At 28.9% G+C, this 16,320-nt stretch overlaps 2 protein-coding genes across 3 annotated transcripts in view; one reads left to right on the top strand and one right to left on the bottom strand.

Moving 5' to 3' along the window:
- Positions 1-16,320, bottom strand: part of LOC129956611 (uncharacterized) — a 136,438-nt gene that overhangs the window by 106,795 nt on the left and 13,323 nt on the right. The gene's annotated exons all lie outside the window — the stretch shown is intronic.
- LOC129962224 (uncharacterized) overlaps positions 8,901-16,320 on the top strand; it is a 35,968-nt gene continuing 28,548 nt past the window's right edge. The window contains exons 1-2 of the mRNA XM_056075964.1: positions 8,901-9,075; positions 9,208-9,313. Coding sequence (XP_055931939.1) covers positions 9,232-9,313 — 82 coding nt within the window. The 5' untranslated portion in view covers positions 8,901-9,075; positions 9,208-9,231. The remainder of the gene's footprint in view (positions 9,076-9,207; positions 9,314-16,320) is intronic.

The raw sequence follows: 16,320 nt of genomic DNA, 5'->3' as shown, positions 1-16,320 counted from the left end.
TTTCCTAAGCATTTTTTTTTTAAATAAATCTTTCCGTGTGTAACTGTTCAACTGACAGAGAATCCTAAAAGTTTCGAGTGCAGATTAGATCATAGTGAAAAGAAGAAGAAACGTTAATGAGTTTCTTTGATAGCTTCATTTTTGTGCTTTAGACAAAGTAAAATATTTCCTAGAGATTTTTTTTTTTTTTTACTTAAACTTTTTTACTTAATATCAAGATTGTGCTATGAGGGTTTTTTTTTTTTTTTATCATTTGAGTATTTTTCTGCAGTTGTTAATCACCTGAAATGTGACATCTGGATAAGATAGCGAATAACCAAATCTTAAAAACATTTTACTGAATTCATGATAAATGAAATATTTAGGAGATTCTTTTGTCCTGTTTTCAGTAGTTTTTGATCAGCATATAGGGTTAGGTGTGGAATGCCAGAATATTCCAAGAAATCATATTTCCAAATATCATCTTGGAAATGTGATTGAACCGTGAGAGAAAAGAATAAAATAGAACGAATAATTTGAATAATGAATTGAATTTTAAGCAAGAAATAACAGAATGATAATTCATATTTGTTTTATATTTACTTATTTCTTTGTCTTTTCAGTCAAAATTTCCCCTTGCTTTTATTCTATTTATTATAATTACTTTTTAAGAATTACTTTTTAAGAATTTATTTAATTACCTTTCCAAAAAGTAATGAATAAAAAACATATGTTTTGACCTTATCATTATTGAATGGGAAAGAAAACATTTTAATTCTTGCAATTTCTGTGAGGAAAAACATTATTGAAGGTGAAAAAATAATTTATTATGCCTAATTCGTTAAATCAACACATTTTCGAAAATGATGTCGCAATGGCTTTTTTTAATCATAGGTTCCAGCTCTCTCAGATAGTCAAAATAAAATAGAAAAAAAGAAATAGAAATAAACTAATATTAAAAATAGAGTGGTTGCAGCCAGAACATGAATATATATATCCTACAATAAAGCCAAATTAATCAATGAGATAGATGAAGTTAAACGAAAAAGAATACCTTGGATATTATTCTTTTGGTCAACCCGGAAGAGATTCATACATTGAGTTCGATTCTGATATTAGGTGACAAGACTGTAGAACAAGAACTTGGAAAAAAAAAATTTAATGTAACTCGTGTTGCAGAAATAATGATCATGTTATTGACTATGTTGGCACATCACAATCCCTATTCACAAATATTTAAATCTATGAAACACTTCAAATACATTGCGAATGCTCGAAATTCCCGAATACAATTACGAATTGTATGAATAGTTACATTAAACAACAACAAAAATTTCTGCTTTTCAGATGCTGAAAAGGACATTGCAGATGCATTATGGACATTGGACAATGCTTTAAAGACTTTTTATGGATCATTCAGTTTGTGATGCTTTTGAAGGAAATACCGAAAATGATAAACAACATAATTGCATTCTGACATCAAATATTGTGTACAATATAGTCAGTGGCAGATTTACGACTAGAAAGATCAAGTTGCTGCCTAAGAAAGCTGACTGAAAATGGATTGCAGGCAGGTTGGTTAAAAAAAAGCTGTTAGTCTAGTAAAGAAAGTTATTTTTAAAAAAAATGTATTTATAAAACATTAGGACTGTTGTGTGTATACATTGAATTATTAAATTTATCAATTCGTAATTAAAGTCTAAAGAATTGCATTTTTATAATATGTTACAAACTATTTGACAAATACCGTGATCTAATTTCTAATGTTTATTTGTTTGAAATTTATTATTTCTTTATAATATTTAAATTGTCTGATCATTTTATTGTTTTTATATTTGTAGAAAATTAGTCATTAGTAACTATGGTTGATTTTGTAATAGCACACAGTAAATATTTTCTCAATGTTACTGGAATAAAAACTAACTACAATAATTTTTTAAATGATGATTAATTGAAAATGTTAAACTAAATTGAATGACTATTAAAAGCGAGTCTAAATGATGTGCATTACCTAGCAATCACAAATGCCTAAATCCCCTTTCGGTCTCGTGTCCGTTAAAACTATATATGCTCGAAAGCACTTCTTTTGGAATGGAGTGACAATTTGCAAAGATTTTACTGTAGTCATCTGACTATGATTCAGAATTTTGTGCTCAGTCTTAAAATATCATTCCTGTCAGTGTCGTACTTTAAATCTCCGACAATAATCTTATCTTATATAAAATAATAAAAACAAATCATCTTGTGTAACCTAAAGCTACGTTCTTTTTCAAAATATGTTTCAGACTGCACAATTTAATAGAAGTCTTATTATGAAGAGAAAGATAAACTTCTCTTTACAAGCACCTTGCATAATGAGTGATGCAAGGTTTTATGTTTAGAACTTGCTTGTTGAAATTTTTCATCTTTTTTTTTCTTCTTTTTTTTTTTTTCAAAATAAAACTGCAGATGGCATGCATATAATTAACTGAATCACTGAAAAAAAAAATACCAAACATTTTTGCAAGTGCAATGGTTGCACATTGTGATGTGGGAAAAAAGTAACCTGCCTTAACAAGCAACTCCCATAGCGAGTGATTCGCATAATTAGTAATTAATTAAACAAAATGTAAAAAGTGACATGCTAACGAGCGATGTTTCGCAAAAAGAATAGTAAGGAGATACGATGGCGTCAGATGTTGGGTTGTCCTGTATCAATCTTGTTTGGATAGAACCATTACATCTACATAGAAAATACTTTGGCCGGATAGCGTTGCCGAACGTGACTCCTAGGGATTTAAGCATCTATGGAGCCTAATCAATGATATTGTGTCTTTGACAAAGGTTATGGGACTGGAGATGGGTAGTAAAGATACCGATGAACTGGTTAGATAAAATAGCCAGAACTACAAAATAAAACCTATGGTGCTACATTCTGTATCACAGCAAGAAGTTTCAAAAGAGAAAATAATGGAACCAATAGAGTAATAAACTTCCAGCGAAATAAATCAAGCTAAAATCATGGCAAATTATTGAATCCTTCATTGAGAGGAATCAATCTAATAAGACAATAGCTAATGGCGTAATAAATTTATTTAACGATAATGCTGTATCTCATTTTCGCCAAATTTCGAAAGATAGCCAAAAACAAATGTTTTTAGACAACTTTGTAAAACAAAAGTATGGATTATTAAGAATAAATTACAATATCAAAATTTGTTTGGGTATTTTTTTCGGAATGAAATGAATTGTTTTATTTTACATGTTTTCCTATGGAAAATACTAATTGGCGTAATAAATATTTCACAGTACAAGTAACATTCGGTAAAAAATTATGCTCGTTTAACCGACGTTCTATAGTAATTTGCAATGGAATACTTTTGTCGTTTCCAGTAAAATTCTTTTTTATAATCACATTTTGTGTAATTTTTGGAGTGTTAGTGTAATTTTTAGTGTAATTAGTGTACTGTTAGTGTAATTTTTGGAGTTTACTTTCTTAAACCGGGGGGGGGGGGTTCTTCTCAAAACTTTCTCCTGTACCTTCTAATAAAGGTGTTAACGCATTCCCCAGCATAAAAATGAGGGCCTTGGATAAAATGGTGAATGTTTTGCATGGCACTGGTGAACAATATTTATTAAATATTGATCATTGGATTAAATTTAGCATTTTTACTGAATCTTTCATATGATCCTTGGCTATTTGTTGACACGGTAAATACCTGGCATTTAACAATAGATAGCCGAAAAACTCATTTGTGTTTTAAACGCTTTTTTTAACCAATTAAATTTAAAATTTGATATAGAACTACAATTGTAATCACAGAATCATATATTAAATTTCCCATATTTAAGTCACTGCGTTTCTAGTTACAACGTTTGCACGCTTGTGAAAGTACAGCCGACAAAAAATCAACCTGTTGACAAATTTGGTGCATTATTTGACAAATATCAAAGCTTTCAATGTTAAATCTAAGTACCAAATTTTATCCATATAGTTCTCTTCGTTTTCAAATTATCTTATTATTTGAAAACAAAGGTTAACGAATGTTACGTTATTTTAACGAACGTTAACTTGTATTCGGACTGACAGACAGACACTTCCTCTGAAAGGATTTCGCTCAAAATTTTATAGATAACTACAAAATCGATGTAAAGACCATATAACAAATTTGATGTCTACTTCAAAATATTTTAGATTTATCTTTGACACAGATAGACAGACACAATGTAAAAAGAAATGTGTTTTACGAACTTGGGAAGATCAAAAATTCGATTCGTGATGTTGACACTCTACAGGCTAATTAAGTTAATTGATCCGGAGCTTGATTGAAGCTTGATTTAAAGATTTGGAGCTACCAAATTAATTCAGCAAATACATAATTGGAAGGGTGGGAACACATACTTCGGAGCGGTTTTCTTATTTTGAAACGAATTTTAATTAATTAAAATTAATAAATAATTATAATTAATAAATAAAAAATAATTAATTTTTTTCAATTTTTAGTCAATTTTTGAACATATTTTAAGTATATTTTCCAATAATATGATTTTACAAAAAAATGGAAATAAAATTTAACCAGAACGTGCAATTTACGCTTTCTTGATAAAAATTAATTTTTATCAACTTGTTGCTATTATGCCGACAAAAGCTTAGTTCCAAAATTTTAGTTAACTCTCACTGTAAACTCTATTTTTTAAAAATCTAATTTTTAACACATGTCTATAAGAAATTAAATAAATATGGCACGTGCTATTTTGTAAAAAAATAAATGAAAGAAAAATTTTTCCTCAATTTTTAAAATATCTATATTATTAATTAAACAATTCTGTGTAGGGTTAACATTTTTCAACTATTCTGTATAGGTGATATTAATATTCAACATTTTTGTATCACTATTATTCTGTAAATGTACTTTAATATATACAAAATATCAATTGCTAACCATCAGCTAATTTATTTTTCTTTTAGTAATGGACATGCACATCTAACAAGAACTACCTAAAATAGTCACCCAAAACCTTTATCGGATATTCTTTAATAAACTTATCCTTTTAGAGAACATCTTACATGACAATGGCGTACAATAGTTGTGAAATATTAACTTATGGCATGAATTTAATATTTTTACTGAATCTATCCTTGGCGAGTTATTTGGCGATTAATTTCAGCATGCAGTTGAAAGAAAATCGAATTCGGGTTTTAACGCATTCTTCTCAACCGATTGAAACATAAATTTGATACAAAACTACACTTGCAAGCACAAAATCGCATACAAAATTTGGATATATTTAAGTCACTGCGTTTTTGTATTATCACCTTTATACATTTCTAAAAGTATAGATCAGTAGACAGTCAAATTTTGTTGGATTTGGCTCAAAATTTGGCAGATGTCAGCACTGTAGATGTTAAATCCGAATTTTATTTATCTAAATCTCTTCATTTTGTAATTATCGTGTTAACTTATATTCGAACAACCAGCCAGACGGACGTCCTCTGAACAGCTTTTACTCAAAATGCAATAGAAATCTGCAAATTAGGCGGAAAGGCCGTAAACCAAATTTCAGCCGTCTAGCTCAAAGCGCTTTTGAATTGACAGACAGATTTTCCATAAATGTGTTTCTCGAACTAAGGGAGGTCTAAAACATAGATATTCGTCAAAAACTTGACTTCAAATTTTTTTACAATTATTATACTTTCTTTATACTAAGTGTACAAGAAAGTAAAACTCATCAAAATGAAGTAAATAATTATATTTTATGTGACTTTAGTCAATAAATGTTCTTATGAATTATACAATTGTAAATTCTTATACAGATCCTAGGACCTATGAGTCTTATTTCAAAGTATTCTGGAAATGATAATAAAAAGAGTTTTTTTCTTTTATGACAAAAATTGATTTTGTAAAAACCACCAGATTTTATGCCATTTCATTGACCGCCTTGAGAAAAATAAACCTATCAGTAACGATAGCGTTTTCAAAGCTTATTGACCAGAAGTGCTGATTGTTTTAAAATAATGATAATCAAATCTAATAATGGTATTCATCGTGACTTGCGACAACATGTTCATTGCAACTTTTGTTTCATTCTGATGCCTATACTAAAATCTTCTGAATTTGTCGGTCCATTAACAGAATAGCCAGCATTATTTTTTAAAATGTACTCTTAATTTTATCTACAATAAATTGCATGCAAAAACATATGAATAATATCTTCTCAATGCACTTATATATAAATGGAGTAAAATTGAAACGATGAAAAAAAATAATGCATAAAGATATTTATAATTTATTGATTAAATTGCATAGAATAAAACGGCTACTTCAGGGGGGAATTTTTTTTTTTTTTTTTACTTTTAATGTATTTAAAAATAATTCTAGTGCAATAATATAAACTAAATTTAACATTTTGTTAATTTTTAATTAAATATATAATTTAAATTTTAAAAGAAATCTTTTTAAATGAGAATCTATTACCAAAGAAGTAACTACATTAAGAAGAGTATCTAAAAGTCTTTTGTAACTTTATTTTCAACTACCTATCCTTTGAAACGGTTTAAATAGTTTTTACATTATGATGTCTATTATTTCATAAGTCGGAGTTTTAAAATATTATCCTGTTCATAACCATTATCATGTCCAAACTATAAATAAGTATAAGATTTAAATTTTGGAAGCTGGCAGAAGAAGTATGTGCAATGCCAAATTCAGAATAACTGAAATAAATTATGAAAATATTTCGAATGTGAAATAATAATGAATTAAACGGGAATGGCCACGACAAAATTTTTTCGCGTATTCTAATAAAAGTGTCATCATTCCTCCTTTCATAACAAAAATGGGGAAAAGAAATTTTGGGTAAGAAGGCCGTGAACATACCTGAGTTCTCAGACTTTTTACGAGCCGCGGTGGCCTGATGGTATGGTCTCGGCTTCGGAACCGGAGGGTTTCAGGTTCTCGAGACCTGATTCCAGCGAAAAACCGTTGTGTAAGTGGATCTGGTGCACGTTATACGTCCTCCCGCTGTTGTGGCGTGGCGTAGTGTGGTGAGGGGGGTGCCAGCTCAGGTGTCGTCCTTGTCATCTGACCGCGGTTCAAAATTACGAGGCCCGTCCCAAAATAGCCCTAGTGTTGCTTTAAAACGGTACGTTAATATGACTAAACTAAACGCGGACTTTTTTCTTTCAAAGTCCAGCAAACGATAATTTTTGTGTAGTAAAAGAAGACCAATTATGAATTTTAAACGTCTTTTTTTTTTTTTTTTTTTTTTTTTTTTCTTTTTTGATTTGAAAGAAGAATTTGACCTAAATTATAATTTGAGTATAAAGATCACATACCGATCTCCATTTATGCTAATGTGTTTTTGAGTTATCACATTTATATTTATGAAAATATATGGAAAGATAGACATACAGTATTTTGTAGGGATTTGATTTAAAATCTAATAGCGATCGACACTTTAAATGCTAAAACTGTATTCCTAAATTAATTTGTTTAAGTATTTGAACTTTTTTTAGTTATCGCGTTTACGTGCCTGCGAAGATAAGAATCGAAAGCCGATCACCCCTTTGATAAATGTGATTCAAAATTTAATAAGCATTTACAATTGAAATGCTAAGAACTATGGACAAAATTTTATCCGTAAAGCTTTATACGCTTCGTAGTTAGAGTTTTTATCTACACTGAGACAATCAAACAGATAAATTTCTTGTAAATGGAATTAATTCAAAATCTATTTTAATGTAAAGATCAAATAACAAATTACATTTGTCTAACTCAGAGAGTTCCTCATTCGTCAAGTTCACGGATAAACAAACATGACTGCAAAATGCGTTTTTCGGATTCTGGAAGATCTAAAAAGTGCAGATTAGTCAAATTTCGGATTCGATTTTTTTATTATTATTATTACGAACTTTCTATTCATTTTAACTAAAAAATTAACCAAATTTAATATTTTCTAAAAGCTGAAAATTTTCTGATAGAGGAAATTCTTCAAAGCTTCTTCTCTTAGAAAATCAGTCTCTCAGAAAGTTTATCGCTTACTTTCTAATAAATGTTTTATCGCCTCCCAACTCCCGCATAAAATTGTGAGCTTAGAGCTAGGCCTTGAACGTCATGAGTGCTCAGATTTTTATTTTAAGAGTTTTACAAATGAGAATTGCGTACTTCATAATAAAGTAAAATGAAAAAAAAAGAAAAAAAAACGGTACTTGTACATCATTTACTGATGTCATTGGCGAGCAATAATTACAAAAATGCCTGTTAGAATGCGATTTCCGGCGATTTTTTTTTCCTTTAACAATTAATCCTGATATATGGTTATTAAATTATTATATGGTTAGTTAAATTATTGCATTTATATGCATGTGAAAGCACATAAAGACGAACGATCAGCGCGGTTTTGAATCATCGTGTTCACAGATAAACAGGCAAGTCTAAAATATGGACATTCAACAAAAACTCGAATTCGAATCTTTAGAAGATTGCAAATACTTTCTCTTAGTATCTTTCTTGGCATACTAAGAAATACTTATATAATGCTTTTATAATGTTTATATAATGATTTTTCTTAGTACATAAGAAACTAAAAAATGCTGTACTATTCCTTCAGCAATATAAAGCCATAACTGCATTAAATAAAATTGTAATTCGAAAATGTAAACTATGCATCCCAAAAATACGAACAATCACATATTTTCTCTACTCTTCATGAATTTCAGATTAACTCATCTTTACGAGTTAATTGAAAGTGCCTGCCTTAAATAACAGGTTTGCCACGGAACTCCTTTCACCCAGACCTAAATTGAATTTGAAATAGTCATAGAAAGTTCACGAACAACTCTTCAGGTGGCGCTACAGGGCTCGTTTCCTTGACAACTGTAAACGCTGAATCTTGATAATCCCTCTCATCATCTGAAACCAACTTCTCACAAACATCTCACGTTTCTACTGGATCATTTCGGCGCGTTCTTCAAGTTTCAAATAAAGTTGACTGTTTTATTAACTGTTATTTTTAAAAGGAAATAATTGTTTTTGCCGTGCGTTTAATATTTATTGTATTCTTTTACTCTACTTCTTCAGAGTTTATAAACTGTATTTCGGTCGGATTTCCCCTAAGGTTTGCTTCTATTTAAGGTTTATCTAAAATTAAGAACATTGTATTGGGGTTAGATTTAAAATGCTTTAAGCATACAGAATATTGAAAGCTGAATCGTTGCAAAGTCTTGAGGAGCATTTTTTTATCATTCAGGTAGATGAGAAAGACAAGATTTTCATGAAAAGTATGGTTGGAATAAAGGAGACAAGCAAAACTCTTATATGGTTATTTGCTCTTCTTATTCAATTGTGTGCTATGGGTAAGTTGATTTTTTATTTTCTTGGAAAAAATATTGCCTCTTCTTTTTCAAGTGCTGTATATATTAATATAAAATTCAGCTGCAAAATAATAATTAAGATTTGCTTCTTTTTAAATTACCAACGAAATATTTTAACGACTTCTTACCATAATTTTACCAACATTTTAAATTATATTTCACAAACAAATCTCATGCTAAAATATATAACATGAATTTAAAAATTATATGCTTTTGACATTGATGTAAACATGTTATCTATTAAAAAGTAAGATAGTAACAGATTGAAGCACGTTATTTACATTACTTTTACGCAACTTATATAAATTTCCTTGTAATGACAATATCGTATTAAATGTACACATGTTCCCAGTTCACAGCAGTTCTCCTCTGGGTTCAATAATATGTGAAAAATCTCATAATTTAACTAAAACGCATGGAACTTTCCGTAAAGGCGTGAAATATAATATCATATAAAACCATTGTTTTAAAAGCAGAAATATTTGAAAAATTGTATTCAGCAAAATTATGAGATTCTCATTATTTGTGTATGCATTTACTTATTTTTTTTCTTTAAGTACGTAAATAAACAAATATCTATTGCACATGAAAAAACTGCTCGAGCCAGAGTTTTTATATATGTAAAGAAGCATAATTTAGAGAGAAATCAAAAAGGTTACAGTTTTAATTAAATGCAGATTTATTTTCTTCCATATATATATATGTAATTACTGAATGGATAAAAAAGTCAAAATAAATAAATAAACATTAGTGAATGCTTTAAATCGATTTACAACAAATAAATTTAATCACCGAAGGAAATTTAAAAAATTTATTTATTTCATGTATTTAAATACCAATCACCAGACCATATGGCTCGCTAGAGACATTGATTATATTTCATTTTAGTTAAATCTTTTAGGCATAACTACATGTACATGATGGGCCACGGTGGCCTGGTGGTAAGGTCTCGACTTCGGAGTCGGAGGGTTTCCGGCTCGAGAATCGCTTCCACCGAAGAACTGTTGTGTAAGCAGGTCTGATTCACTTTAAATCTAGTGGGAACAACCGTCCTCCTGATGGTGCAGTCTGAAAGATTCGAGAGCGTGGTGCCAGCTCAGGTGTCGTCCTCGTCATCTAACCGCAGTTCAAAAATTACGAGATCCTTCCCAAAATAGCTATGGCGTTGCTCTAAAAACGGGAAGTTAATATAACTAAACTAAACCATGCGCATGATACTGTCAAATTGGCGGATATTGAAGTCGTGTTACTTTAATTATCTCTTGCTTTGATTCGATTCCGTGTGCACTTGAATCTAAAAGGAATCAATGATATCACAGCACTATTAAAAACATAAATGCCCAGTTCATTTACTTATTGCACTGCATTGTAATTGCATTTATTATTTTTTCGTGTAGAGAAAGTTTTGTAATCGTCAAACAAAAAAATCAAACGAAATTTTAACGAAACTCCACTTTTTAAACCATTCTGAGCTCGAAAAACGTATTTTTTGAATGATGTCTATGAAAATAATAACTAAAAAATTCTTTAAAATGCATAAATGAAACGTGGAATATGGATTTTAGACTGAATTTGCAGGCTTATGTCAAATTTTGAATGAAATTCATTCAGAGGAAGTCGATTTGTCTGTCCAATCTAATACAAACGAACTTGATAATTACAAAACCGTGTAGATAAAATTTGATGCTCAGATCTAGTAGACATCTAAAATCTTATAGAATTTTGAACCAAATCTTTCAAAGAGTTGACCATCTGTTGTTTTGTACTTTCATGTGAAAAATCGCCAAATAATGTAGAATTCCGTCAAATTTCTTACGCCAAATTCGCGTTTGGTTCTCAATTCGCGACATCTGCGCCCAGCTAACGGAAAAATACCATGAGACATAAGCGCAATAACCTAAATCAATAAAATTCAATATGTAATTTTATTACAAATGTAGTTGCATATTTTGGTTGCAATCGGTAGAAAAAAATGTCTCCAAAATGCATATGCGCATAATAGATTCAGTTAAAATACTAGATTTATGGCAAAGACTTATTATTCGCTAATGCCATCAAGGCGTTCATTGTCTCATCGAAAGGAAATGGATCAGACCTTTATCGGAAAGTATACGAGAAACGTTTTCAGAGCGACCTCTCCTACTTGTTCGTCTTGTAAAACTAAATAAATATAAAAATAAGATCATTCTTCGTTAGCTTTCAACATCGGGAGATATCAAGCGATTAAATATTTCATAAAGTAAATGAAAAACGTTCGAATTTCTTTGCAATTATGAAATCGTTTGCTCAAAACCATTAAAAATTCAAATATTCTTTTTACTGACGAAATTCAGAGAAAAACTGCACAAAAATTAAATTGATAACATTAAAAAGACAATTTTTTTTTTAGATTTTGAAATGTTAAAAAACTTATTTTTTTGCAATATTATTTTAGGAAAATTTAATCTAGAAACAAATGTAATATGACAATTGAGAATTTTAATTGAAAAAATTTCAATTAAATTTTAGCTTTTTAACTTTAAAATGTAAACTGTTATATAATATCTAAAGCATGATCTCTCATACAGACAGATAAATGAGCCAATCAGTGAAAAAGAAATTTGCCGAAGTTAATAGTCAGTACTGTTATCAGAGCTGGTATATTGTCTTTCAGTCTAATAAGCAAAATCTTTGCTAAAGAAACAATTATGGAATCTGAGAAGACTAGAAATGAATTACACATGTCTAGTCTTCTATCGGAACAATTATGCTAGAAGTTATATCAGACAAATGAAGAGCCTCTTTCTGTCAAAATAAAAATCATTACATTTATTATAACTTATATTCCAATGCAAAAATTTTTGGATGTTTTATTTCATTTTCATTCCAATATGAAAGACATTAGTCCGATATTGCAAAAAATAAATGTTGGAAATTTTCTTGACAAATTTCGGGCAACAAACTGATTCTAAATATTCGATTTGATCTTCGAAACTTCTTAACTTTTGAAATGTTTTCACCATAGACAAAGGAGCGAGAATTTTAATCACATCTTCAATAAGAATTATCCTTCTCCTGTCTGAATGAATTCTTAACGTCCTCTGTCTATGTAATGTCGACAAGGCCAAATACAGAAATTTGTGATTAAAAGAAAGTATATTCACATACTTTCAATACAATTCATCTTTTGTCTGCTATATCATTTTTTTTTTACTTTTACTTTTCTGCATATGTAGTATAGAGAAAATACAGTTATCGTCAAAATATTCAAACTCGAGATTTTGATTAATCCCCACGTTTTAGTCCTCCATGATTTCGAAATAGCACATTTTTTTGGAAAATGTCTGTTTGTTTGTGACAAAAATAGCTCTAGCTAGATGTTTGAAATTCGATATACAGTCTTTATATCAAATTTGCAGATTTCTATTAAATCAGGAGTAATATCTATTCAGAGGAGGTTCATCTGTTCGTTCTTAAGTTAACACGATAATACAAAACGAAGAGAACTAGACAGATGCAATTCGGTACACAAATTTAACATCCATAGTGTAGACACCTGTCAAATTTTGAGGCAAATCTAATTAAGGGTTTACTGTTCTTCGATCTGTATTTTCAAAAACAAGTAAACGCGATAGTTCAAAAACACAATGATTTAATTATATGAAATTTGTTACAGGATTTTATGACTACAAGTACAGTTTTGTGTCAAATTTTTGTTTCAATCGTTTGCTAAAAAAAAAGTGTTTAAAACACAGTTTCGATTTTTGTATATTATTAACGTATGCCAGAAATTTCTATCCATATAACTCGCCAAGGATGGCTCAATACATTCAATGAAATTGTTAAATTCGCGCCAAGAATCAATGTTTTGTAACTATTATACGCCAATGTCATGTAAGGCGTATTCTGTCATGACAAGTTTATTAGAGACTATGCGAGAAAATTTTGGAGAGACTACTCACGTTAGTCAACAAAAGTAAATATCTGGTGTGGAATGATTTCGAAAACATGACATAATTTTGACAACAATTGCATGAAATATTACCTCTATAATTTTTTTTATTAACTTAACATTATTAACTGCATTTTGATCTCCGATATTAATTATTTCTAAAAACAGATTTTTTTTTTTTGTTTCAATGTTTTATTTTCGCGTTGTGTTAATTTCATGAGAATGTTAGTTAATCAATGATGGATTGATATATTCCTATATTATGTCATTTATTTTAGGAATAATTAATAACATAATATAGAAATACACCACTTTTATGCCATAAACTTTTTTTAAAAAAATTAGACATTCAACAGCGTTTTATATTTTACTCCCATACGATTGAACGGCTTATTTTAATTTCAGTAAAAGATTATTTTAAACAATAATTTTAATGACAATCTAGCTTTCAACTATCCAAGTATGTGTTCAAAACAATAAATATTTTCAGAACAATAAATATTTTCAAAGCAAAAAGTGAGCAATTCATGTTTGCCAACACTTCTACACAATTTCACAAAATAATTACATTGATTTTTTTTAAAAAAAGGCGTAATCAATTCCTTTCACTACACAAATGGAAGAAAACTGTTGTAATCTTACGTACCTTCATGATTTACAAATGATCGGGGTGTAATTTTTTTTAACGAAAGACATATTATAGCACTGAATAACTACAAATAATTTGCACCATTAAAACAATGGAATATATTTATAAAAACTATAATCTAAATCCAAAATTTATGCTTATGAAACTTGGAAAATATTCTCTTTATTGGGGAGAGTAAAATAATAGAATAAGTATCCAGAAGTCATAAGAAAAAGAGACAATAATGCATGAAATAAAATGGTTACTGGAAATAAATGGATGTAAGAAAGCATATTTTCATGAAATCTGTATGATCCTGTTAATTGATCACTGGGTTTTAATATTAACTATTAACAAACAAACGTCTAATGTTAATAGTATTACAATAAATGCAAAAATGATTCATATTAATTTCATAAGAGATTAAGAATGGTATAATTTTTTATTTGTTTAATGCAACATTATAATTGAAATTTTCTTATATATTATTTTTTACTAAATAAATAAATAATTTATTTTCATGAAATCTCGATTTAAAATCATTGTTCGAATTTCATTAAAAATTCTTTACAGATCTAGAGGCTTTTTTTACTATGATAAAATATTATTGAAACAGCATTGTTGAAAGCTAAAGATTAAAAATAAAGTTTTTAATAAAACAAATCTTCTGATATGATAAATTTATGACGTCGTATAATATATTTCCCTTCATTGAATAATAAACAAGAATTTCAGTAATATCTACACAGAATATCTCAGAAAGAATTTCAACAATTTGCAAACTTCAACATCTCATTGCTGTAATTAATAAAAAATGGTTTTTGACTGGTTGATTATTGATCTATTAATTTATTTAAAAACAGCCTTCGTTTACGCAATAAGAAACCATCACCAAATAATTCCATTTGAGATATAGTTGATAAACAAAGCATATGGAATGAAAGCACAGTTGAGTGATCTCGGGAAACTTGTGAATTCAAACGTTGCCGATTCTTTATTATGATATATAAAATTCAGTAAAGCGATGATTGTCTACTTATTAACTATTCAGTTAAAAATTGAGAATGTTCTTTCCTTAATTTTTCTTATATTTCCTCATAAAGAGATACAGTTTGGCGCAGCATAGTCAACACTAGGGCTCTTGTGCCAATAAAATCCAACAAATCCAAATCCACATAAAGATTCACTTTATTCGCTTGTTATCAAAACTGATTAGGCTAAAGTTTTAAACAACTTAATATCTTCGATTTTTATAATTAAAAAATATATATAACAACTTTTACTTCTTTTTGTACTTGATTTTTCAATTCCAAAGCTTCTTGCGATTACTTCGAATTACAGCAAGAAAATAATATTTACGCCACCTAAAAATTTAGAATAATTATATTTTCATTAATGCTGATTTCATTTCTATGTTATCTTTTTTCTGATTTCTAAGATTTTAGGCAATTATCTTTTGCATTTATTTTTAATCATGGCAGCATGAATACAAATGAATGGATTTGATTTATTCCATGATGTCTGTGGTAACAAAATTCGAAGAGATAATATAACTATTTTTAAAAAATTTTATTTCTCAAATTTATGAAATTTAGCTTTCTAAAAACAATAGTTTTTACAGAATTTCGAATAAATAAATTTGCTCCTTAAATATCTGTAAAAAAGAAGTTGCTACATACATCATAAAATCACGTAACTTTAAAAAAAAACATGAAGTAAACATAATGAATTCATTCATCTGTAAGAAATCTTATAATATTCTTTTGCCTCATAATACCTATGTTTAACAGACTTTCAACAATTAATTGTTTTGTTTAGTAAAATTTGAACTTAATTTATCCCTCTCACTATTTTCTTAAATAATGGTAGTATTTGGTACTATGTTCATCAACAGAGGCAGTGGTATGAGAGTGAACATTCTAAGAACTATGATTTGGTAAATGCTTGTTCTATAGCACAAGTTTCTTTTCAAGAAGGGTACCATTTATTGTCAGATGATCCGAGATACCCACTTATGCCCCTAATTAAATAAGTGTGGAACGTCTCGTATTAGTCATACCACTGTCAAACTTCCGTTATCAATGAAGTAAGTGCGAACAGCACTTAAAGCAAACTTAAATGTGTGAAGGTCCTTCTGAACTGAGCATATTTGAATGTAGGTCACGCATGAATTTTAATAAATTTTTCGCAACAAAAAAAACTTCTCATGTGTAAGAAAAAATTAAGAAAATAAAATAATACCAATTTTCGAAAAACCTATATAAGAAAAATATAATTTAAGATTTTCCAAATAGTTAATAAATCTTAAAGAAATAACAGTTTTAAGCTAATGACGTTTTAAGCTAATGATGTGATTTAGATAATTAAAGTAACTGAATACATTATTTTGATCCTGCATTCTTGTTTCTTCCTGCAAGATAGTAATGGATT

The sequence above is a fragment of the Argiope bruennichi genome, chromosome 2, assembly GCF_947563725.1.
Source record: "Argiope bruennichi chromosome 2, qqArgBrue1.1, whole genome shotgun sequence".
NCBI classification, from domain to species: domain Eukaryota; kingdom Metazoa; phylum Arthropoda; class Arachnida; order Araneae; family Araneidae; genus Argiope; species Argiope bruennichi.
The sequence above is the reverse complement of the archived record's forward strand: the minus strand, read 5'-3'. Positions and strand labels throughout refer to the sequence as shown.